The following is a 25,037-nucleotide window of genomic DNA, read 5'->3' as shown; positions in this document are numbered from 1 at the left end:
AGCGTCATCTATTGGATTAGAAATATTAGAATAGAACTAATTTGACGCCATGCTATTTTTTTTTTTTATACTACGTCGGTGGCAAACAAGCATACGGCCCGCCTGATGTAAAGCGGTCACCGTAACCTATGGACGCCTGCAACTCAAACAGTGTATTTAACATTGAAACGCACAAGCACGACTTAGCATGTCTGTGTTTCCAAAACGCCTCTCTGTTAAACATAAAAAAAGTTTTCCCCTCACTAGCTCGGAAACACGTATTTTGTCCTTTAATACCAGCGGGTAAAAACGCATTTTATCCACTAGTGGGTAAAGTAATTTGACCTTGAATAAAGTCAAATTAACTTCTTTAAAATTGATAAAAGTAAGTGAATCTAGTAATAATAGTTATTTGTTATACAAGGGGGCAAAGTTGTATTTTAACGCCGAGTGTGGAATTGAAAAACGAGCAAGTGAAAGGATTCTATAGTTGAACCACGAGCGAAGCGAGTGGTTCGAGAATAGAATCCTGAACTTGCGAGTTTTTTAACACACGAGAAGTAAAATACATTTGCACCCGAGTGTAACACAAAACTTTTCCTCTCACTATAGTGAGGAAACTACAACGCAATAAATGCGTTTATCACTGCTTCCAGTAGTTCCACAGGTGGTAAATCATCTTTATTACTAGATTCACCTACTTATATCAATTTTACAGCAGTTAATTTGACTTTATTCAAGGTCAAATTACTTTACCCACTAGTGGATAAAATGCGTTTTTACCCGCTGGTATTAAAGGACAAAACACGTGTTTCCGAGCTAGTGAGGGGAAATAGTTATTTGTTATACAAGGGGGCAAAGTTGTATTTTAACGCCGAGTGTGGAATTGAAAAACGAGCAAGTGAAAGGATTCTATAGTTGAACCACGAGCGAAGCGAGTGGTTCGAGAATAGAATCCTGAACTTGCGAGTTTTTTAACACACGAGAAGTGAAATACATTTGCACCCGAGAGTAACACAAAACTTTTCCCCTCACTATAGCGAGGAAACTACAACGCGTAAAAATACGTTTATCACTGCTTCCAGTAGTTCCACAGGTGGTAAATCATCTTAATTACTAGATTCACCTACTTTTATCAATTTTAAAACAGTTAATTTGACTCTATTCAAGGTCAAATTACTTTACCCACTAGTGGATAAAATGCGTTTTTACCCGCTGGTATTAAAGGACAAAACACGTGTTTCCGAGCTAGTGAGGGGAAAAGATGATTTACCACCTGTGGAAATAGTGGAAGCAGTGATAAACGCATTTTTTGCGTTGTAGTTTCCTCGCTATAGTGAGGGGAAAAGTTTTGTGTTACACTCGGGGGCAATTGTATTTTACTTCTCGTGTGTTAAAAAACTCGCAAGTTCAGGATTCTATTCTCGAACCACTCGCTTCGCTCGTGGTTCAACTATAGAATCCTTTCACTTGCTCGTTTTTCAATTCCACACTCGGCGTTAAAATACAACTTTGCCCCCTTGTATAACAAATAACTATTATTATAAACATTGGATAAGTTTTCAAATGAATCTAGGTGAAAAGGTCACATCACATACTTTTCGGATTGTGGTAGATCCATGCGGTCCCGTTCAACCACGTGGTGTGTACATTTTCCTATATAATACATTTCAGTCACGGAGACAGTGTCAGCCTAACCACATTGCTGACCGCAAACCACGAGACCTGTCTTGTCACAACAGTTAATAAATAAATTAAAAGATAAAACTGATTAAGGCAAATCAACATGTACGGCGCGAATTATGGTTCGGTAGTGACCCTGCCGGCTACGCCGCGGTCCCGGGTTCGAATCCCGGTAAGGGCATTTATTTGTGTGATGGGCACAGATATTTGTTCCTGAGTCATGGATGTTTTCTATGTATATAAGTATTTATATATTATATATATCGTTATCTGAGTACCCACAACACAAGCCTTCTTGAGCTTACCGTGGGCCTCAGTCAATCTGTGTAAGAATGTCCTATATTTATATATATTAAAAAAAAAATGTAATGAATCTCCTGCGGTGTTCCCGGACCGTTCAATAATAAAGTTGACTCCTATCCTGAAGGCTGGCAACGCATTTCCAACCTGTAGCATCAGAGCGGCTATATTTCCGAGAACATATAACCCGGCAACCTTCAAATCAAGGGTGAACAGGCATGTTCTGGGCGAGCTCACTCCATCGTAGGCCACGTCTTTACCTTTGGCTAGTCTGTGGCCAAGAATAAGCCCAATTATAATAAAAAAAAAACGTTCAAGCTCCGATTTTAGTTGCTTACTGGTAAATTTTTTGGTTCCGGTAAATTTTAAAATCTGGTCGTGATCAGAGCAAGTTCTACTCACTGGTACAGTCAGCAACCAAGCTGAGAATACAGACAAAGTGCCAAAAATATATGTATATACACACCTTAATGTACAGGCTATAAAGTTACATATTATTGGCACTTTGGATGTATTAATAGCTTCGTTGCTGACCGTACCATGAGTTTTGACGTTATAACCGTTGGCAATCGTTTTTTGGGGGTAGTCTGTTCACTCTTTTACCTTTAATTTAAGTTTTCAGTTAAAATCTTTTTTGCTAAAAAAACTTCATGCCACATCCAGTGCTGCCCTCTCTAGTGTGACATTATGCGGCCCCACGCGCCCCTCCTAAACAGTATCTCGGTGTATTTTTGAAGCTCTTTACGACGCGATGCACGACCGTGTACCTAATAACGGAAGAATCTTTTCCCCTCACTAGCTCGGAAACACGTGTTTTGTCCTTTAATACTAGCGGGTAAAAACGCATTTTATCCACTAGTGAGTAAAGTAATTTGACCTTGAATAAAGTCAAATTAACTGCTTTAAAATTGATAAAAGTAGGTGAATCTAGTAATAAAGATGATTTACCACCTGTGGAACTACTGGAAGCAGTGATAAACATATTTTTTGCGTTGTAGTTTCCTCGCTATAGCGAGGGGAAAAGTTTTGTGTTACACTCGGGTGCAAATGTATTTTACTTCTCGTGTGTTAAAAAACTCGCAAGTTCAGGATTCTATTCTCGAACCACTCGCTTCGCTCGTGGTTCAACTATAGAATCCTTTCACTTGCTCGTTTTTCAATTCCACACTCGGCGTTAAAATACAACTTTGCCCCCTTGTATAACAAATAACTATTACTGTGCCAACATATGGTTGTTGTAACAACGGGCACATTCGAATGGCACTGATATCAGAGTGGTAGCAGAACTACATACTACTACTGGGCTGGGTTGTTTGGAAGAGATCACTTTTAGGAGTTTTAAGAGGATACGGTAGCGAAAATGCTAAAATGGAAAGGGGCCCTTTCAGCTTGGGATTTTAATTAAATATACAAGTGTTATTGATGTAGGGAACAAATCAAATTATTATTTCTCTCTCGCTATATCGTAATCCTGCAAAAGGATTCATATATAGGAGGTGCAAGCACTAATTGCTCGCCCTTAGAGTTGGTCAAAGGCGCCTAGCCTTCAGAGATAACATACACTAGAGAAATTTCGACGGGTACCTCGGCGGTCGGGGTGGTGTAGCGGTCGAACACGTCAGCCGCGTTAGCTGGAGACCCGGGTTCGATTCCCGGCTTCGCCACCAGTGGGCTTGATCGCTTTTTCTTTAGTGTATGGTATCTATTTCAGTTTACAAGTGTTATTAACTAGATTTATCGAAAAAAAATTGTCCATTAAGAACAACTCAGTCAAAAGATATTTCAAAAAAATCTTTAAGATCGAGGTTCTGCTCTCGACTCTTTCCTCCTTCAAAACTTAATCAATCGGAACGAAATATGAGAATCTGAATAACAATGAAATAATTTATGTTGGACCGTTTAGCTTTTTTAGTTAATTGTTACCAATCTTGAGTATCACACCTTTTTTTGCGCCACAATGAAAAAGGCTGTTTTTGCAATTTTTTGATTGGCTCTATAATCTTTAAAAAGCAGTATATCAAAAAATCGAAACGGTCCGACACAGATAAAAATAATAAAAATCTGTGTTGAAAAAATCATTGCTTTATCTTCAAAAACCAGGGAGGAAATAGTCGAGAGCGTTTGTATGGAGCATTGACCCCTTCCGTATCGTCTTAAGCGATAAAACAGCCTGTTTTTACCTCTGTTTAATTGTTCGTCTACTTGTGCATAACTTGTAAACTATGTGAGATGTGAAATAAAATGAATTGTATTGTATTGTACGGGGCGTCTAAAGTACTCTGAATAAGGTCCGGTGATTTTCGACAATAAAGCTCTGACTTCTATTTTTATTTTGTTCTGTGTTTGCCTTCGGCCCTATGCGGAGCTTGACCTTCAAAAACATTACAAAATACTTTTCTGATTTGATTCTAGCTTCAAGATGGGTTTTCCTAAACATCCTGTAAAATATGACCTTTGACGAAGATAGGGAAAATACTATAAACGTAATAAATAAGTACATTCCTGTTTTTGTAGTATTATCTATTTGTTGCTCACTACTCTGCATCGTCAAATAAAATTTAAATGAATCATAACATATTATATTAAATGTATATTATAATAACTACAACGCAACCAAGTTTCTAACTCATATACGTAATTATTTATTATCAAGTAATAAGACGTCATATACTTAAGGTAAAGGTTTGGAAAACCATGAATGTATGCAACGTCAGTTAAAAACTTATATATAATGTCTTACAATTGTATGTAAAACATCATTACATTGGTACTGTGTGCTGAAGAACATTTGAAAGGGTAAGAACACTTTTTAAGCTTCTTTATTTTATTTTTTTGAAAATTATTCGATATTGAACATGAAAAACAAAATAACACAGCTCAAATATTTTTTTCTACAGAATCCTTGTTCGTTTAAAATTACAAGTCGATAAAAAAAGTGAAGAGGGTTTTAGTTTTCAAATTAGAATTACATTAAAAACATAATTCTTTTTGCGCACATTAAAAAATACATATTTCCTATCGATTCCTAGGAATTTCTATTGTATTAATGCTCATACTGTTGATCTTGCCCCTAGTAAACTAAATTATGTATCTCATTTTTCATCTGATCTTACCTGATTATAACTATCATCATTTGGGGTTGGTGCAGCATGTCTTCTTCTTCCATACCTTTATTGCTCCTCATCTCATCATTCACTTGTTTACCTACTTATAACTGTTTACACACTTTTATTAACCCTTTCTTTTCTCCTCACAGGGCTCATCATCATCGTACAATGATCTCCAAAATACTCCTCATCTTCCTCCCAGCAGTTCTGGCCGAAATCAACGTCAACATCTTCGACAATGAAGTCCAATTCTTCGGAGACACCAAAGACATCATCAGCGACGCTGAACGGTCCACCTTCCGTATCGAAGACAATCAGCTCAAAGATGCTATTAACAAATACACCCAGGGCAGGCCTGATGATGCTTATGTAAAAAGTCCTACTCCTTGGAATGATCTGTACAAAGTCTATGGATGGTCCGAAGTTAGAAGGACTTTAAAAGTCAGAAGTGCAAGAGTACTGAACAAAAGAAGTGAACCTCAGATTTTATCAACCAAGAAATTCCACAATGGTAGCCCACGACCTGCTACTTACGTTGGAGATGTTTCTCAATTTGAAGATAATACTATCACTCATAAATGGACCAAAGCTGGATCTTTGTCAATCGGTCAGAAGATCAATTATAATGTGAACCTAGGAGTCGGTAGCGTCGGTGGAGCAACCAGCTTTGCTTTCAAAAGCACTTTTGGAGAAGAATCTGTTAACACTGTGACTACTAAGCTTGGATCTAAATCTTCTATATCCATCACTCTACAGCCTGGACAATCTGCTGTGGCAGTGTTAACTGCTAATAAAGGATCTATGGATGTAGAAGTGGAATATGAGGCTAGTTTAGAAGGGGCTGTAGCCACGAATTTTGGGAAGACGCATAAGGGGCATCATTTCTGGTCGTTTGACATTAATGGAGTTTTGGAAGCTGGTGGTTTGCCGAAGACTGTTGTATGGAAGGAGGTGCTGAATATTGGGTTCTATGCCAATGAGAGTGTTACAGCTCATGATGGTAATGGGAATCCAATTCATTAACTTCTTTGATTATTAACGACCGGGGTGGCTCAGTCGGCAGTGACCCTGCCTGCTAAGCCGCGGTCCTGGGTTCGAATCCCGGTAAGGACATTTATTTGTGTGATGAGCACAGATATTTGTTCCTGAGTCATGGATGTTTTCTATGTATATAAGTATGTATTTATCTATTTAAGTATGTATATCGTCGCTTAGCACCCATAGTACAAGATTTGCTTAGTTTGGGGCTAAGTTGATCTGTGTGAGGTGTCTCAATATTTATTTATTTATTTAATGTTCATCTGGTGATCTGATTTCGATGTTTTGTGTTTTAGAATAAGTTACTTGTTAGCGTGATCGTCAAGGATTTGAATGGATAGTTATTTTTAATTATTATTAGGTATTTTGTTTTATTTTAATAAATTGTTTGTTTCATTTTTTTTTTTTATAAATTATTTATTTTCTTATAGATGAGTTTACTGAATTATTTTTAATAGGGAATTTATTTGAAGAATACTTAAATCGTTGCTACATTTAAAGTAAGGCAAGAGTTGTAACTCCGAACATCAGTAAATGCAAGTTATTTGTAGTGACATCTAGCGTCACTCACGCGTCAAGTAGCGTAAATTATCAGTACCACTACTCGACACTAGGTGCCAATAGTGTTGCGTCTGCCAAAAATGTTGTATTAAAACAGTTTACAATTCAAATTACAAGCAGAAGGAATTGAAAACAGAGTACTGTTTAATACTATTGTAATATTAGCTAAAAATGGGTGAGCAATAGACTTTTCGTTTGTCGCGACATCTATTGACAAGTAGCAGTACTGATAATTTACGCTTGTTGACGCGTGATTGACGCGTGGATGACGCTAGATGCCACTACAAATAACTTGCATTTACTGATGTATGAAGTTACAACTCTTCCTTTAGGTATAGTCAACCAATTGGAACCCTAGGCCACTGTAGAACTATGTCATAGTGACGTTATAAATCAGATTGTAAGAAATATCTTACTGCTTGTCATTTTGACATGGTTGTAAAGTGGCCTAGGGTTCCAATTGGTTGACTATACTTATTCCTCTATGATTTGATTAGTACATTTGTTTTTATTGATAAGCACTTACCTATCTAAAAATAACATTATAAACTCAGGCCTGTATTTTCCCCTAAAGAGGTAGGCAGAGCGCAAGAAACTGCTCAAGTTACAGTGCCACTCTTAGCAATTGAAAAGTTGAAAGAAAACGAATTGTGATATAGCAGTGACAGGTTGCTAACTGTACTTCATCATCATCTGAGCCACGGCTCAGCCAGGCCAGGACATTGGTCTAAGCGCGACAGCGGTGAGCGGCGGCCATACATTGGAGCGAGACACAGCGATGGGACTTTTCATTCGCACGTATGGCTGCCGCTCACCGCTGTCGCGCTTAGACCAATGTCGTGGCTGGGCCGTTGCAGCCGCGGGTGAGTAAGGCCTGGTCAAGCAGGTCTCTCCAGTCAGATTTGTGGCCTTCCTTCTCAAACTTTTCTCAAACACTCCTAGGGTCCTGGTATAAAGGAACCCTCTTGAGGTTAGACGGCGTATCCCAGTAAGCTTGGGTTTGCCTCTACCTCTGCTGCCCTCCGGTCATAGCTAATCAATCAATCAATCAATCAAAATATTCTTTATTCAAATAGGCTTACAATAAGCACTTTTAAATTGTCAACAATGTACAATATTCATCTTATTCTAAATATCAGAGCAATTTATTGGTGCAATAAACAATATTGTTTTAAAACTACATTGAATTAATAAAATGATATCAATCTAAATTGTATAAAAAAAATACTATTCTAAAAACTTCTAGAATAAATTATAAATGTCAAAAAAAAATTATATTATATATATATGGGATTTAATAATATTATATATAATATTATTAAATCCCAAATGAAATTAAACAAGAACCCCGATATGTGATATTTAAAAACAAGCTAAGAAAACTATTAATTAATAAATGTTACTACTCTGTAAAAGATTTTCTTAATGATGACAATTTATAATGTATAATATAACTGCGATAATTGATATATTTAATGTAGGTATTTATTCTCAATCAATAGCTAGACTGGATAATTTATATAATGTTCTAATTGAATTTATTATGTAATTTTAAATGCATTTTGTTATATTTTGTTTTTAACTAGTTATAAGTATGTTGTGTGCCCTAGCAGGGCGTCATGGACTGACATTTATAATATTATAACATCTTGATTTAATGTACATGACCTTTACAACGAAATAAATGAATATGAATATGAATATATTGTATAAAAATACATTGAATTATCAATATCATCATTAATAACCTATATATACTCTGTCAAACAAGTCTGTCAGTAAATAAGAACAAAGAAAACTATAGGCATCCTTTTCTCTACTCATTGAACCCATATCCCACAGTTGACTTCCACGACACCTACAGGAGAAAAGGGGATGATGAAATGTTTAACCCGTCACGTTTCGGGGGGTTCGCCAATTATGATAAAATCCATATTTACTAATATTATAAATGGGAAAGTGTGTGTGTCTGTTTGTTTGTCCGTCTCTCACGGCAAAACGGAGCGACGAATTGACGTGATTTTTTAAGTGGAGATAGTTGAAGGGATGGAGAGTGACATAGGCTACTTTTTGTCTCTTTCTATTGCGAGCGAAGCCGCGGGCAAAAGCTAGTATCTAATTAAAATAACTTTGACCATAAATTAAATATAACAAGATCATACCATCCCATACATTAAAATGCGACCGCCTAAGAACGCGCTTACACTCCACCACACATAGATGGCGCCACAAAAAAAATGTCTTGTAGCTTTCGATTATACTTGTAGATGGCGTTAAGTATCACTTTTGACATAGATTTACGGCTCGGAATTGACACTTAATGCCAATCTACAAATAATCGGTGGCAACAAGGCATTTTTTTGTGGCGCCATCTATGTGTGGTGGAGTGTAAGCGCGTTCGTAGGCGGTCGCATTTTAATGTATGGGATGGTATGATCTTGTTATATTTAATTTATGCTTTGACGGTAACTAAATTTAACTTGTAAATATCTCCCGATCAGATAACAAGTTATGTTATGGGACAGTAAATATTTTAACTGCTTATGATTCTGTCCGTCGTAAATACCAAACTTTGACCATCGTCCTTTTAATTGACCGAGTTTACTTCATAATGTTGGGTTGTTCACGTGTTTTAAATTAAGGCGGTGTTCACATTGGCACGGAAGTAATATTCATACAATGTGAATATTCACCAAAACCATTAAATATTTCTTCTTGGAAGATATATCGGAAAATCCTGGGACCTGTCAAGAGACATGACGGCACGTGGAGGATAAGGAGGAATGCCGAAATAGAGGAGTTGGTGGGCGAAGCGAACATCATCGGCGTAACCAAATCCCACAGACTTCGCTGATTCCCTACTAAGAATGGGAGAGGATCGGGCTGCCAAGAGGGCGTATCTGGGAAGACCAACTGGTGGCTGCCCGGCGGGTCGGCCCAGATACCGCTGGGGAGACAGCGTGATGGCGGATCTGTGTCAGCTACAAGCCGATAATTGGCAGGAAGCTGCGCAAGATCGGGATAAGTGGCGTGCTCTCGTTTTGAAGGTCAAGATCCTCTTTGGATCGCAGTGCCATACTAGGTAGTTAGTTAGTTAGTTATTAAATATTTAAGTCGAACTCACAATTGTTTAGTTTAGTTCACAGATTGCGTTTAGCTCGCCATGTAGCGTCAACGATTGGCACTTCGGAATTCGGACAGGCCGGCTGAAATAATTCACGGTGCGAATATTACCTAGGTCAAACTGAGTAGGTATCTCGGGTAGCGCTGGTAGCCTAGCGGTAAGTGCGTGCGACTTTCGTTCCGGAGGTCGCGGGTTCGAACCCCGGCTCGCACCAATGAGTTTTTCAGAATTTATGTGCGAAAAGTCATTTGATATTTGCCAGTCGCTTTTCGGTGAAGGAAAACATCGTGAGGAAACCGGACTAATTCCAAAAAGGTCTAGTTTACCCTTCGGGTTGGAAGGTCAGATGGCAGTCGCTTTCGTAAAAACTAGTGCCTACGCCAAATCTTGGGATTAGTTGTCAAAGCGGACCCCAGGCTCCCATGAGCCGTGGCAAATGCCGGGATAACGCAAGGAGGATGATGATACTGAATAGGTACGAAACCAGAAACTTGAAATAGAATTTCCTCCAATGTGAACACGGCCTAACGGATTACAAAGTTGAGGTGAATGAGGAAAAGATACGATCCATGTTTACGATCGTGCGGGACCAAACAATGACGCACTGAAATTAAACAAATACCTACTGTGGGGATACCGTGTTTAGTATACCTATGTTATACCAAAGAGGATCGAGTATTATAGAGAGTTACTGTCAAATTAAAATGTGCACAGTGCATTCTGCATAGACTGCCATCTCTCGACATAAGCTTAAAACTTTTCAACCTTAGTTTTGACAATTAGGGCCATATTGTTAGCTTGATGTGAGTTAAAATGTCAAATATTCATATTAGCGCCATCTAGCCGAGCGTACCCCAAAGGTGTAACGCCATCTAGGCCACCTCTCCTTTTTCTCTAGGGCTTTGAGGTATGTTTTTTACGGAGTAATATGTCTTTGGTTATACACACGTTAGTGAAAATGATTTAATCCCTTAATTGATACAAGTGGCAATGAAACTTGAGGTTTCATGTACTCTGTCTACCCCTTTGAGAACACAGGCCTGAGTTTATTATTTAAAGTAATAATACAGTTTTTTTCTTTTATATATAAGCAAAGACATATGTAACTCTGTGTAGACGGATACAATCTAAGAAAAAAACCGGCCAAGAGCGTGTCGGGCCACGCTCAGTGTAGGGTTCCGTAGTTTTCCGTATTTTTCTCAAAAACTACTGAACCTATCAAGTTCAAAACAATTTTCCTAGAAAGTCTTTATAAAGTTCTACTTTTGTGATTTTTTTCATATTTTTTAAACATGTGGTTCAAAAGTTAGAGGGGGGGACGCACTTTTTTTTCCTTTAGGAGCGATTATTTCCGAAAATATAAATATTATCAAAAAACGATCTTAGCAAACCCTTATTCATTTTTAAATACCTATCCAAAAATATATCACACGTTAGGGTTGGAATGAAAAAAAATTTCAGCCCCCACTTTACATGTAGGGGGGGTACCCTAATAAAACATTTTTTTCCATTTTTTATTTTTGCACTTTGTCGGCGTGATTCATATACATATTTGTACCAAATTTCAGCTTTCTAGTGCTAACGGTTACTGAGATTATCCGCGGACGGACGGACGGACGGACGGACGGACGGACGGACGGACGGACGGACGGACGGACGGACGGACGGACAGACAGACATGGCGAAACTATAAGGGTTCCTAGTTGACTACGGAACCCTAAAAAACGTACCTCAAAGCCATAGAGAAAAAGGTACGGTGGCCTAGATGGCGTTACACCTCTGGGGAACCAGATGGCGCTAATATTAATATTTGACATTTACACTAGGGATGTACCGACTATTGATTTGGCCGACTAGGCCGACTACCGACTAGTCGGCGCTTGGGTGGCCGATTAGTCGGCCGACTAGTCGGCTAGTCGGCCAGAACATAATTTTCGAGTAATTTATCAAATTTTTTGAATTACATTGGTCCTTTGTTGGCGCTTTTCATTATTTTTTAAAGGTTCAAAGGTCAATGAGAATATTGATATACAATTTCCATTTTTAACAAACGGTTTGGCTTAAGTGGGTAGGAATCCTGCCTATGAAACCGATAGTCCTTGGTAGGACATTTCCTTCTGTGATTACCGCAGTTGTTCTTTTGACTAACAACATAACAAATAGGTTCATAATACAACAATATCATACATACATACAACATACATACAATCACGCCTGTTTCCCAGAGGGGTAGGCAGAGATCACGGATTTCCATTTACTACGATCCTGACAAACCACTTTCGCTTCACACACTTTCATAACATTTCTCATACACGCTCGTCGGTTTCGAGTACTTCTGACCTGGCCTCTTTGCAATATTTCCCCGATTTGATCAAGAAAAGTTCGCCTAGGTCTTCCACTACCAACTGACCCTTCCACTCCTTTTTCATATACTTTCTTCGTTAATCTCCTCTCATCCATCCTCTCTACATGCCCAAACCACCTTAACATACCCATCTCAATCTTTGTCACCACATCTACATCCACTCCACACTTCTCTCTTATCACGCTATACAACAATATCAGCTGTTAATTTATGTTTGTATTGTTTTTCTATCACTTATAATGTGCCGACTAATCGGCCTTTTTTGCCGACTAGTCGCCGACTAATCGCCGACTACAAATGTGGCCGGATAGTCGGCTTTCCCGACTAGTCGGCGACTAGTCGGTACATCCCTAATTTACACACATATCAAGCTAACAATATGGGCCAAATTGTCAAAACTGAGGTTCAAAAGTTTTAAGCTTGTGTCGAGAGATGGCAGTCTATGCACTGTGATTACACATTTTACTCGATCCTCTTTGATATAAGTAATTTAATTTATTATATTAGCCGTAGAACCGACAACCGTTGGGGTAAACGAGTTCTTGAGTGGAGACCGCGTCTCGGCAAGCGTAGTGTAGGACGGCCTCAGGCAAGGTGGAGCGACGATTTGCGCTGGATGGCTGTCAGCAGCTGGATGCGAGCAGCCGAAGATCTAAAACGGTGGCGTGAAATTGGGGAGGAGTATGTCCAGCTGTGGACTGCGATAGGCAAGCGTGGATCCAGCTTCGTGCCCAGGGGGGGTCACGTGGTAAAGGCCCAGGGGGGGTCACGTGGTCTATTTGTATGGCCAACCTAGGCTCCAGGGGGGGGTCATGACCCCATGACCCCCCCCCTGGATCCGCGCATGGCGATAGGCTGATGATGATGATGATGATTTAATTTATCTACCAACTGTGTAGACTGTGCAGTAAGTTACAGTTTGAGGGTGTTGAATTTCTCCATATAGAAATAGTTATTTGTTATACAAGGGGGCAAAGTTGTATTTTAACGCCGAGTGTGGAATTGAAAAACGAGCAAGTGACAGGATTCTATAGTTGAACCACGAGCGAAGCGAGTGGTTTGAGAATAGAATCCTGAACTTGCGAGTTTTTTAACACACGAGAAGTAAAATAAATTTGCACCCGAGTGTAACACAAAACTTTTCCCTTCATTTTAGCGAGGAAACTACAACGCAAATAATGCGTTTATCACTGCTTCCAGTAGTTCATCGGGTGGTAAATCATCTTTATTACTCATCGATCTAAACTACCTAGATGCACCATCACGGCTTAGAATGTGTCCGCAGCAAATTGTGCTTGAAAATGTTCTAAGCACAATTGGGCGGTCAGTAGCGCTTCATCCGCCGTGTCGGCAACATGCCTAAGTGCTCCGTAAAAAAGTGCAAAAATAACACCTTATATACGTTAAAAAAGGATGACGTATCGTATTTCAGGTAAGTAATTGTTAATAATTTTATAATGTTATGCATTTGTGGCCAAAATGGCTTCCTAACTTACTAAAAACATTTATTTTCTAGAATAATTGAAGTAAATTCCTTGATTTGGTCTCACGCAGTTTGTCTCTTTCTCTCGCGCTATACTAGTAATGAGCGGACGGCGACAAAAGATGGTTGAAGTGGAACATAGTTAAAAATGGAATGATGGAGTCGCTAATTTATATTTTTTGTAAAAGAAGCCTATTTCATATTAATAATGTATGTATTTATTTATTATTATGGACCAATAAGTCTGAAATAAATGATTTCAATTCAATAACATTAATACATATCTTATAAATTACTTTAATTATAAAAAGAAACAACCCGGGAATAGCAAATTCGTTTTTAAGTAATAAAAAAGGTTTTTATTCCAGATTCCCAAAACAAGACGTTGAAAGGGAAAAATGGCGTAAGATTATAGCTGAGGAGCGGAGAGAAGATTTACCCACACAAATCTTTGAAAGAAATTACGTAGAATAATAAATTAATGTCATCATTCAATTCTTCTTTGTTTTAATAGCTACTTAATTCATATTCTCCAAGTGCACCATCCCTCACACACACGGCACCACATACAATCCCTCAACTGTTTACCTTCACATAATCGCTACACATACACTCACTACACGCACACACACACACACACACACACGTATGTTATATATATATATATATATATACATACATACGTTTGTCAAAAATGCCCTTTTTCTAGCACCCTGTATGTTTTTTCCAAAATCTGTAAATGCCATTTTTCATAAATTTGAAATTGATGGATGGTCCCCTTAGACTATTTTCATGTAGGACTACGGGATCTCATACCGGCCTTACTGACCCGCTATCAAAATACACCCTGTATAAGTCCTCATAGTAAAAATTAAAAAAAATTAAATGCACTTTTACTAAGTTTTGAAAATAAAATGAAGTCTTCTTTCAGCAAAATATGCTATCTACGATATTTAAGGTACTTTCCCTCCATGTGGCATCGCCGTGGGACACCCTGTATATACCTCAGTTGACTCTATTTAATAATGCAAACATTGCAAAACGTGGAGATATTGATCAGTTGCAATTTTCCCCCAGTCCAAATTGTCCCGCCGTACCTTATATATTTTTTTGTTTGAGATAATATCAATAAAAATATCATACAGTAAAAACTCATTTTTTTCGCTTAAAATACGCAAAATCTCGAAAAATGTTATACCAAACGTTTTGTTCCTTAAGAAATTTTCTATCTAATAGGATTTTTTAAAACAGTTTTTCGCAAAAATACCGCAAATTTCCTCATTCTCGCCTTTCATCTCATAGCGCGACTCCCATGATGCCTCTGTCCATCCTCGTTCCCAATGTAAAAATGGCGTTTAGATTGTTGCAGCGCGAACGAAATTAAACTTATGTTGGTTGCAATAAGACGTAGATTTGTTTAAAAATATGCACACCTGCGATCTGCGGTAATAAAATTTTATGGCTTTCGCGATGATCACATTCATTAATGTCATAACCGCCAATTGCTTGCATTTGAAATTGAACTTTAAGTACTAAGAAATAACGTTGTTTTTGTAAAAAATTAAAGTAGTTTTTACTACATTGCGAAGTTTTCGTTTGTCAACTAGACGCACACATTTGCAACTTGGCGATCGGACACTTTTGAGTGTCGAATTTGTAGGTGATAGTGTATCTTGGTAGTTTAGATCGATGTTATTACTAGATTCACCTACTTTTATCAATTTTAAAGCAGTTAATTTGACTTTATTCAAGGTTAAATCACTTTACCCACTAGTGGATAAAATGCGTTTTTACCCGCTGGTATCAAAGGACAAAACACGTGTTTCCGAGCTAGTGAGGGGAAAATGTAATTTACTCTATCGAATATCGTATTCTACGTGTAACGTCTGAGTAGACCATCGGAGCGTAGCGTTCGGCGGGGCGGGGAGAGCGTGCGTCTACGTCTACTATGCAGCGTCGAGTCAGGACACTTGTATTGAGCTTCAATCGTTTGATATACACGCCGCACGCCCGATATGAGCGTGCACTCAGGGGCCCGTTTCTCGAAAGGTACAAGCCTTGTATTACAAGTGTGTTTCCATGACAACCCATACGATTTGACAGTTCGCGCACTTGTAATACAAGGCTTGTACCTTTTGAGAAACGGGCCCCAGGTCTCACACTAAAACGTCAGAAACTCGTAGTACAGCCTCAGTACAGCGTTAAGCTATTTACCTAATACATTTGCACGCTAGTAGAACCTATTTTCAGTTCTAAGCGCTAGGTGGCCTAACTTCGGTAAGAGAAGTTGCAAACTTTATATAATTACCAAATATTTGGTGGAAGCGATTCTGTTTCATAATTTGATTGGGTTTTGACTTTATATAATTACCAAAAATATTTTGTGGAAGTGATTCTGTTTCATAATTTGATTGGGTTTTCACTTTATATAATTACCAAATATTTTGTGGAAGCGATTCTGTTTCATAATTTGATTGGGTTTTCACTTTATATAATTACCAAATATTTTGTGGAAGCGATTCTGTTTCATAATTTGATTGGGTTTTCACTTTATATAATTACCAAATATTTTGTGGACGCGATTCTGTTTCATAATTTGATTGGGTTTTCACTTTATATAATTACCAAATATTTTGTGGAAGCGATTCTGTTTCATAATTTGATTGGGTTTTGATATTATTATTCTATTTCTCGGTGTATTGGCTTGTCTGTAATGGCGTGTAAATATTATATATATATATATAGTTATTAATAAAAAAATTTCAATGTTAAAATTATTTTGATGATGATTTAATACTGAAATGAAGAGCTTTGTATTCTAGTTAATATATTATACTAACAATTATAGAGGTATACACGTTATACACATTTATTACCCTTCGGGTTGGAAGGTCAGATGGCAGTCGCTTTCGTAAAAACTAGTGCCTTCGCCAAATCTTGGGGTTAGTTGTCAAAGCGAACCCCAGGCTCCCATGAACCGTGGCAAATGCCGGGATAACCCAAGGAGGAGGAGGAAAATTATAATCTTTTTTAAATACATTTTTATGGCATTATTCAAAATCGTCTTGTAAAAATTACTTATAGCTTATGATCGTCCAATATGCCGTATTGACTTATTATGTGACTTCTTATGGCTTATTCCTATCCTGACGGCCCGGCCACGACATCGGTCTAAGCGCGACAGCGGTGAGCGGCAGCCATACGTGCGAATGAAAAGTCCCATCGCTGTGTCTCGCTCCAATGTATGGCCGCCGCTCACCGCTGTCGCGCTTAGACCAATGTCGTGGCTGGGCCGTGAGGGTTAAAGTATATTTTATGTAAATCAGGCCCATCACATTTTAATGAATAAAGAACGTAAATTATATCAAATTGTTGAAACACACACACACACACACACACACACACACACACACACACACACACACACACACACACACACACACACACACACACACACACACACACACACACACACACACACACACACACACACACACACACACACACACACACACACACACACACACACACACACGCACACACACACGCACACACACACGCACACACACACGCACACACACACGCACACACACACGCACACACACACGCACACACACACACACACACACACGCACACACACACGCACACACACACGCACACACACACGCGCACACACACGCGCACACACACGCGCACACACACGCGCACACACACGCGCACACACACGCGCACACACACGCGCACACACACGCGCACACACACGCGCACACACACGCGCACACACACGCGCACACACACGCGCACACATACGCGCACACACACGCGCACACACACGCGCACACACACGCGCACACACACGCGCACACACACGCGCACACACACGCGCACACACACGCGCACACACACGCGCACACACACGCGCACACACACACGCACACACACGCGCACACACACGCGCACACACACGCGCACACACACGCGCACACACACGCGCGCACACACGCGCGCACACACACACACACACACACACACACACACACACACACACACACACACACACACACACACACACACACACACACACACACACACACACACACACACACACACACACACACACACACACACACACACACACACACACACACACACACACACACACACACACACACACACACACACACACACAGTTCAGTTGTCACAGTTCCGTTTTCTTTCAACCCCTTATTTGCCAAGAGTGGCACTGAAGCTTTAGTAGTTTCATGTGTTCTGCCTACCCCTTTATGGGATACAGGCGTGATTGTATGTATGTTGTATGTATGTATGTTGAATCAAAATCGTGCTCCTGAGATTTTGAACAACAATAACTCGCAATTTCGAAACAAGCTTATAGTATAAAATTCAATTAAACTAAATATGTATTAATTAGATTTATGAACTTCTGTGTGAAATATTCAACAAAATATCACAAAATATTCAATTATTACATCTTAACAAGTTCAAAAATGCCTTGAAGTTGTTGTTAGCTCAAAAAGAGTTAAATTAAAATGAAATTAAAATTAAAATTAAAATAGCCTTTCTTACTGAGTTTTAGATTAAGTTTGAATTATCATTGTTGGCATTAAAGTTAAGTTTCGTATTTTGTTTTTGGTTTTATATCTGTTCTTTAGTTTTTAAATTAAGTCTCGTAGCTCAGTTTGCCTCCTGGCAAAGGCCTCCTCTAAATCCCTCCAGTGTGTCCTGTCCATGGTTGCTCTTCTCCAGAATGGTCCCGCTGTTAGTTTTATTTCATCTTCCCATCTACAGAGCTGTGGGCCTTTCTTACGGCTGTATCCTCTGGGGTACCAGTTAGTGATCTCTTTACTCCATTTTCCTTCTTTCGAGCGCATCATATGACCTGTCCATTTCCATTTTAGTTGATCTATTCTCTGCAGGATATCTGTCAGTTTGGTCTTCTCTCTTATGTCGATATTTCGTACTCTGTCGCTTCTTCTGAGTCCCAAAATGCTCCTCTCCATCGCACGCTGGCATGACGCGAGTTTTGCTCTATGTACTTCTGTGAGGGCCCATGTTTCACATCCATACGTTAAGAAGAGTTACTACTCTATAAAATAATTCTTAGATTTGTGAATATTTAGAATATAATTATGTTTTTTTGAAATATTTATAGTTTAAATTACTTTTAGTTTATTATTTATTACGTTTTAGTGTACTTAGTAGTAATTAAATATTTTGGTTTCAATTGAACGAAAAAAAAATATTTAGGTAATTATTAATTTATATTTTGACATGCTCTCAAATTTGTATGCCGTGAGGCGCCAATATAGTGAAACTGAACTGAAATATAATAACTCACCCAACGAAGCCTACCTCAACAGAAAATAACTCGTGTATAAGCGAATTTTGGCATAGATGATAGATAGATAGATAGATAAAAACTTTATTCATTTCCACAACATACATGTGTAGCGCCGGCTAGCTCGGTTTTGGGGTTCGGTTTGAGGCTATAAGTGAAAATGCATAGATGAATTCACAGTTTATTGTTTCCAGGCACGTTAATACTATTGATACACTCATAAATCAATACTGTAAGCTAATTTGGCAAGTTTGTTGCACAATTTTAGTAATTAAGCACATAAACAACGTTACTCGTAACGCGCCGGTTGCCGGACTGCGCGCGAGCGGCGCGAACGTATGGTCATAGGCTCGTCCAATCCGCGAGCAGGATTAGGGCGAGGCGCGGTATTTGATTGGTGCGCTATACACTCCCCCTCCAAGTTTCCAGTACGACCCGTTGGGGAGTTGGTAGCTCTATTGGGCGCTAGATTACGAGGGCGATCACGTAGTCGCCGTGGCTGAACAGGCACCGATTGAATATCTTGACCTTGCGTGTATAAGGTGAGATCGCTACTATGGAACTTCCCTAGGTCAGTATTAGTTTGCCTGTCAGCTATGATATACGAAGTTGGACTGACAATTTTTTTTATTAAATAGGGACCATCCCGTTTAGGCATAAATTTCTTGGTCAAACCTTTAGAAGCATTACTAAGCAAATGTGTGCTAACCAGCACAAGGTCATTGACGGAAAATATAGGTGCAGGTCGACGATGCTGGTCTACATCGGTTTTCTTTTGATCCTGCTGTCGTTCCACTCTTGCTTTAATAACGTCCCAGTTATTGAGAAATCTGTTTAGATTGAGTAATTTGTGGAATAAAGTTTTCCTTTGCCAGAATAGCCTTCAAATCACGTTGAGCGTCAAATGGTGTTCTCATTTCACGAGCGAACATTATTTGAGCTGGACTACATCCCGTCGTGGCGCATACGGCACTATTAATTGAGAACCTGATCGCTGGCAGGAAGTTTGGCCACGTACGATGATTAGTCTTCACTAAAATAGAGAGTTGTGTTTTAAGGTCTCTATTTTTCCGTTCCGCAGGGTTGGCCTCGGCGTGATTAAGTTTCGGGGAATTAAGTTCTGCTTAATTCCCAGTAAAAACATTGTCTGCTGCATTACCGCTGATATAAATTGAACTCCGTTGTCCGAGATGATTCTTCTTGGGAAACCATACCGTAGGAAGTACTGCTCGATAAGGGCTGGAGCACAGACTTCTGCAGTGGCGTCCTTGAGGGCTATCAGCTCCACCCAGCGTGTAGCCGTGTCCTCGATGAGCAGCACCCATTTCTCTCCATCGTCTCCTTCAGGTAGAGGGCCAAAGAGATCTATAGCTAGCACCTCTCCTCTTTGATTAAGCACTGGGGTCTGTAATAGTCCCATTGGCTTCTGGTTACTTATCTTGTAACGTTGGCATTCTTCGCATTGTTTTAGATATTCCGTGATGTACTTTCGCATTCCTGTGAAGTAATACTTTTGACAAATGCGTGCGAGAGACCTTTCTACGCCCTGATGACCAGCTGTTGGAGCGTCGGTCGTGGTACTCTTTTAAGACGGCCTCCTTCATAGAGTGAGGTACTACCAGCTGCGCTTCCTCAGACTCAGAGTTGGGATTGTAATAGTAAAGGACCCCCTGGGCCATGACATATCCTCTCTCTAGCCACCTGGTTGAGTTTATGAGATCAGAGTCTTCCAGGTCTTGAATAATCTTGGCGACCTCTTGATCTTCGAGCTGAGCAGTACGTAGTTCCGTCGGGTTAATTTGTGGAATATCTATAATAACAGAGCAGACTCCACAATCTTCTTTGGAGTTTTCATCGCAGACGGGTCGACTCAAGGTGTCTGCTATGACATTGGCCTTTCCAGGTGTATATTCATACTTGATGTCAAAACCTTGCAGTTTAAGTGCCCACCGGATAAGGCGACCACTTGGTGACTTGTGAGTCAACAGCCATTTCAACGGCTGATGATCTGTCTTCACTAAAACTGAATGATCATCTATATAGGGCCGGTACTTCTCTACCGCCCAGATTACAGCCAGGCACTCCCTCTCGGTTGTACTGTATCTTCGTTCTGCAGCAGTGAGCAGTCGACTGGCGTACTCAATGGGACGCTCATCATTTCCTTCGCCTTGCATAAGGCAAGCTCCAAGAGCATAATTGCTTGCGTCCGTCCGCAGAATAAAAGGTTTGCTGTAATCCGCTTGCACCAATATCGGAGCAGAAGTTAGTCTGGTTTTGAGCTCTGTAAAGGCCTGTTGTTGCTTATCTTGCCATTTCCATGGTTCATTTTTCTTGGTTAGCTTGGTAAGCGGTTGAGCTACCGCTGAGAAATTTGGAACAAACTTTCTAAACCAAGCACAGGTTTGAAGAAATGTCCGGAGATGTTTGAGATTAGTTGGCTCTTTCATGGCTAAGATAGCTTCAACTTTCCCATTATCTGGCTTTATACCGTCTGAGGTGATGAGGTGACCAAGGTACTTGACCTCTTTGCAAGCAAAAACACATTTTTCTCGGTTTGCTCTTAAGCCAAACTGATGCAGCCGTTCGAACACAAGTTGCAGGTCTTGCAGGTGTTTCTCGAAGCTGTCAGAAATAACCAGGAGATCATCAAGGTAAGCTAAGACTGTAGTGTTTTGCAGGCTGGCACCGGATTTGAACTTATCCATCAACCGCTGGAACGTCGCAGGAGAGTTCTTGAGCCCAAATGGCATGCGTAGAAAACGGTATGTACCAAATGGTGTGATCACCGCTGTCTTATCTCGATCAGCTGGCGTCACACTTACTTGCCAGTATCCGGATCTCAGATCTAGGGTACTTATGTAACACTGTCTTCCGGTCGACTGTAGCAGTTCATCAATTAAAGGTAAGGGATAGTTATCTGTCTTGGTGATACTATTCAGTTTTCTGTAATCAGCACAGAATCTGACAGTATTATTCTTCTTAGGGACAAGCACAGCCGGTGAAGTCCAAGCAGATTCACATTCTTCTATTATCCCTTCCCGGAGCATCTTCTCAATCTCTGTTTTCATAATTTCCTTCTTCGCAGGTGTGAGCCGGTAAGGAGGTACAGATATAGGTGCATGATCTCCTGTGTCAATGTGATGTTCCACAATGGGAGTGGGCGCTCCCCCTAGACTGAAGACTGCGCTATTCCTCTGTAACACTTCGGCTAATTTCATCTTTTCACCTTCGCTGAGCATTGATCCTTCTTCAGCATGAAGTATATTGCTTGCAGCAAGTGACAATTGTACTGGTATGTCATTTTCATACTGTATGGGATACTTATCCCCTCCTGGAAAGCACCAAGTATTGGTGTTAAAGTCCAAGTTGAGCCGAGATGCTTTTATAAAATCAACTCCCAGTAAAGTATCATTTTCTTGGGCTTCAGGTAAGATCAGGATCTTGAGGTATTATCCTATCCTTCACTTTAACATCCAAGGTAATTTTGAGCACATTTTTAATTTGAGGTATACCATCCGCTAGTGTAACTCTCATTTGCTTCTCGCAGAACTGTTGACCTTTCTCAAGTAACAGTGAGTAGAGCTTCTGACTTGCCATGCTTCTCTTTGCAGCTGTATCCACTAATGCAGTACCTCTCATATTCAGGATTTCAATTCCTAAAAGTGGCCGCTGATGTCTGTTTACATAATCTTCAAAGGAGTCAAATAAATCCAACACCGGGTCCTCGGAAGCATTCTGGTCCTTTAGGGCTCCAGGTGCAGGCTCCTTGGAGCACTCAACCTTCTGGGCTGGTGCTGAAAAATCCACAGCTGAAAATATAATCTTCTCACAGGATGTGGCAGACATATTTATATTGTGATCCACAGATGACATACTGTTGCTACTTATATTGTGACCATTTGTATTTCTGTTATCAGCTGATCCTAAAACAGCTGTAGGCAACCTAGATTTAACGTCAATGACCTGCTCTGACCTTACAGGGATATTACTAGTATTGGACACGGGACAAAATGACAGATCCTTACTATGGGAATCATTAACTTGTTTATCACTGTTATCAATAAGGGACTTTGCAAATAGTGTGCACGGCTGTTGAATGACTACGGGGTCATCCCGAGAGCTGGAGGGAGCGCGGGGCGTCACCAACCTTGCTACTAAACCGTCACCAAAGAAATTTGCAGGAAGTGCATTTTGAAAATCAGTAAGAGACAAACAGGTCTCGTCAAGTTTATCATTTTGAACTTAAGGTATAGTGATAAGAGAACTACTCACCGGGGAAAGCTTCTTAGTCTGCTTACCAGTGCCCTTACACCCTGGATTGGACGTATCCATGTTGCAATTGACAGTACAGAATGAGGCATTACATTTTTCGCAATTTGCGCGTATAACGCCTATTTGACCACATCCATAACAACGCAAAACATTAACATCTGATGCCTTATTATTATTATTATCACTAGACGTACTAGAGTCTTTAATTAACTTGCGACATTCTTCTTTTACGTGACCGAAACGTTTACAATACCACAGAATATATAATAGTACAAGTACAGAAGGCTCACTCTTTGACATTCACAAAATGCCGCCATTCTAAATTCTTACCTACATTAACAAATGGCGGACGCGAGCAGCTGACATTGAATTTATTCGCGTGAAGGTCGTCATCATGAACGCCGCGCGGCCGCCGGCATGTACTTGTAGCGCAGCGATAGAATCGCGGAGTGAGCCGTCCCTGACAATACCCGCACTTCTTATTATACGACTTCGATTTCGCGGCGGACGCGGCACTGTTATCACTGGGACAGCGGCGCGCGGCGGCGGTGTCTTTGATGTGTTGACGAGACGACTTGGCGATGGCGAGGCGTAGCTCACGTTCTCGTTCAATGATTCTTCTACAGCGCGCGCCTTTTGTAAGAGAATTTTGAATGTTGCGCACTCTTCTCTTTTGATCCGCTTGCGTAGAAGTCCGTATACCATGTCTAACTGGATTTTCTCAGTTAACTCGTTGCGTGGCAATTTTGCAAATAGTACACGGCACTTTGCTACATAAATATGCGTGTTTTCGTCGCCTTGAGGTGTTGCATATAAGTCGCGGTATATGCGCGGCGGAGCTCGACTGTCTCCGTAGGTATAGCGCAAACTGTCCAAAACGTCGGCCCATGACTTAGTTTCTAGTTTAATTCCTTGCCACCAATCTGCGGCTGCATGTGTCAACAGCATTGATAAGCCTCGGATGGCGTTATCATCCGAGACGTTTGCACAATCCTTGTATGCTTCAATGGCATCGATAAAACCTTCGATGAACCCTTCGGGATCTCCAGCGAATCGGGCTTTGCAGCGCGAGAAATTTCCTCCTTCTGCAGGAAACGGTGTCGAGGCAGATGATGACGGGTTTCTAGTGGTCGTGATGACACTCTCCAGCAGTTCTCCGAAGGCGTTGGTCTGCGACCAGTGCGACCGTTGTAACGACTCCACTAGCGTCGTGACGTCATCTCTCGTGAACGAACCTTCGCGAGCGATCTCGGCGTCTTCGCGCGTCGGCGTCGACACACGCTGGTGTCTCTTTGATTTTGGCGGCATGTTAATACACTTTTAATGTTTATTTTTACGAATCACGATCACGGCACAAAAATTTCACTATACACTTAATAGCCTCACACTTGGGCAGCCATTTTGTAGCGCCGGCTAGCTCGGTTTTGGGGTTCGGTTTGAGGCTATAAGTGAAAATGCATAGATGAATTCACAGTTTCTTGTTTCCAGGCACGTTACTTAATACTATTGTTACACTCATAACATAAATCAATACTGTAAGCTAATTTGGCAAATTTGTTGCACAATTTTAGTAATTAAGCACATAAACAACGTTACTCGTAACGCGCCGGTTGCCGGACTGCGCGCGAGCGGCGCGAACGTATGGTCATAGGCTCGTCCAATCCGCGAGCTGGATTAGGGCGAGGCGCGGTATTTGATTGGTGCGCTATAATCCACATACTCAAAGTACTGAGGGGTGGGGGTGGAGCTAACGGGTGGAGGGGGGTAG

The 25,037-nt window shown here is 40.3% G+C and overlaps 1 protein-coding gene across 1 annotated transcript; it reads left to right on the top strand.

Annotated features, from left to right (window-relative positions):
* The first annotated feature begins 4,733 nt into the window (after positions 1 to 4,733).
* On the top strand, positions 4,734 to 6,243 carry LOC125237180 (spherulin-2A-like). Its single transcript, XM_048144170.1, has 2 exons — positions 4,734 to 4,758; positions 5,219 to 6,243. The coding sequence occupies exon 2, from the start codon at positions 5,238 to 5,240 to the stop codon at positions 6,090 to 6,092; it is 855 nt and encodes a 284-aa protein (XP_048000127.1). The 5' UTR covers positions 4,734 to 4,758; positions 5,219 to 5,237; the 3' UTR covers positions 6,093 to 6,243.
* Positions 6,244 to 25,037: the final 18,794 nt, after the last annotated feature.

Source organism: Leguminivora glycinivorella, chromosome 20, assembly GCF_023078275.1.
Source record: "Leguminivora glycinivorella isolate SPB_JAAS2020 chromosome 20, LegGlyc_1.1, whole genome shotgun sequence".
NCBI classification, from domain to species: Eukaryota; Metazoa; Arthropoda; class Insecta; order Lepidoptera; family Tortricidae; genus Leguminivora; species Leguminivora glycinivorella.
Note: the sequence above shows the minus strand (reverse complement) of the source record. Positions and strands in the feature narration are given on the sequence as shown.

Excerpts from the sequence above, each read along its gene's own strand:
- LOC125237180 (XM_048144170.1), top strand. The coding sequence starts at position 5,238 with ATGATCTCCAAAATACTCCTCATCTTCCTCCCAGCAGTTCTGGCCGAA.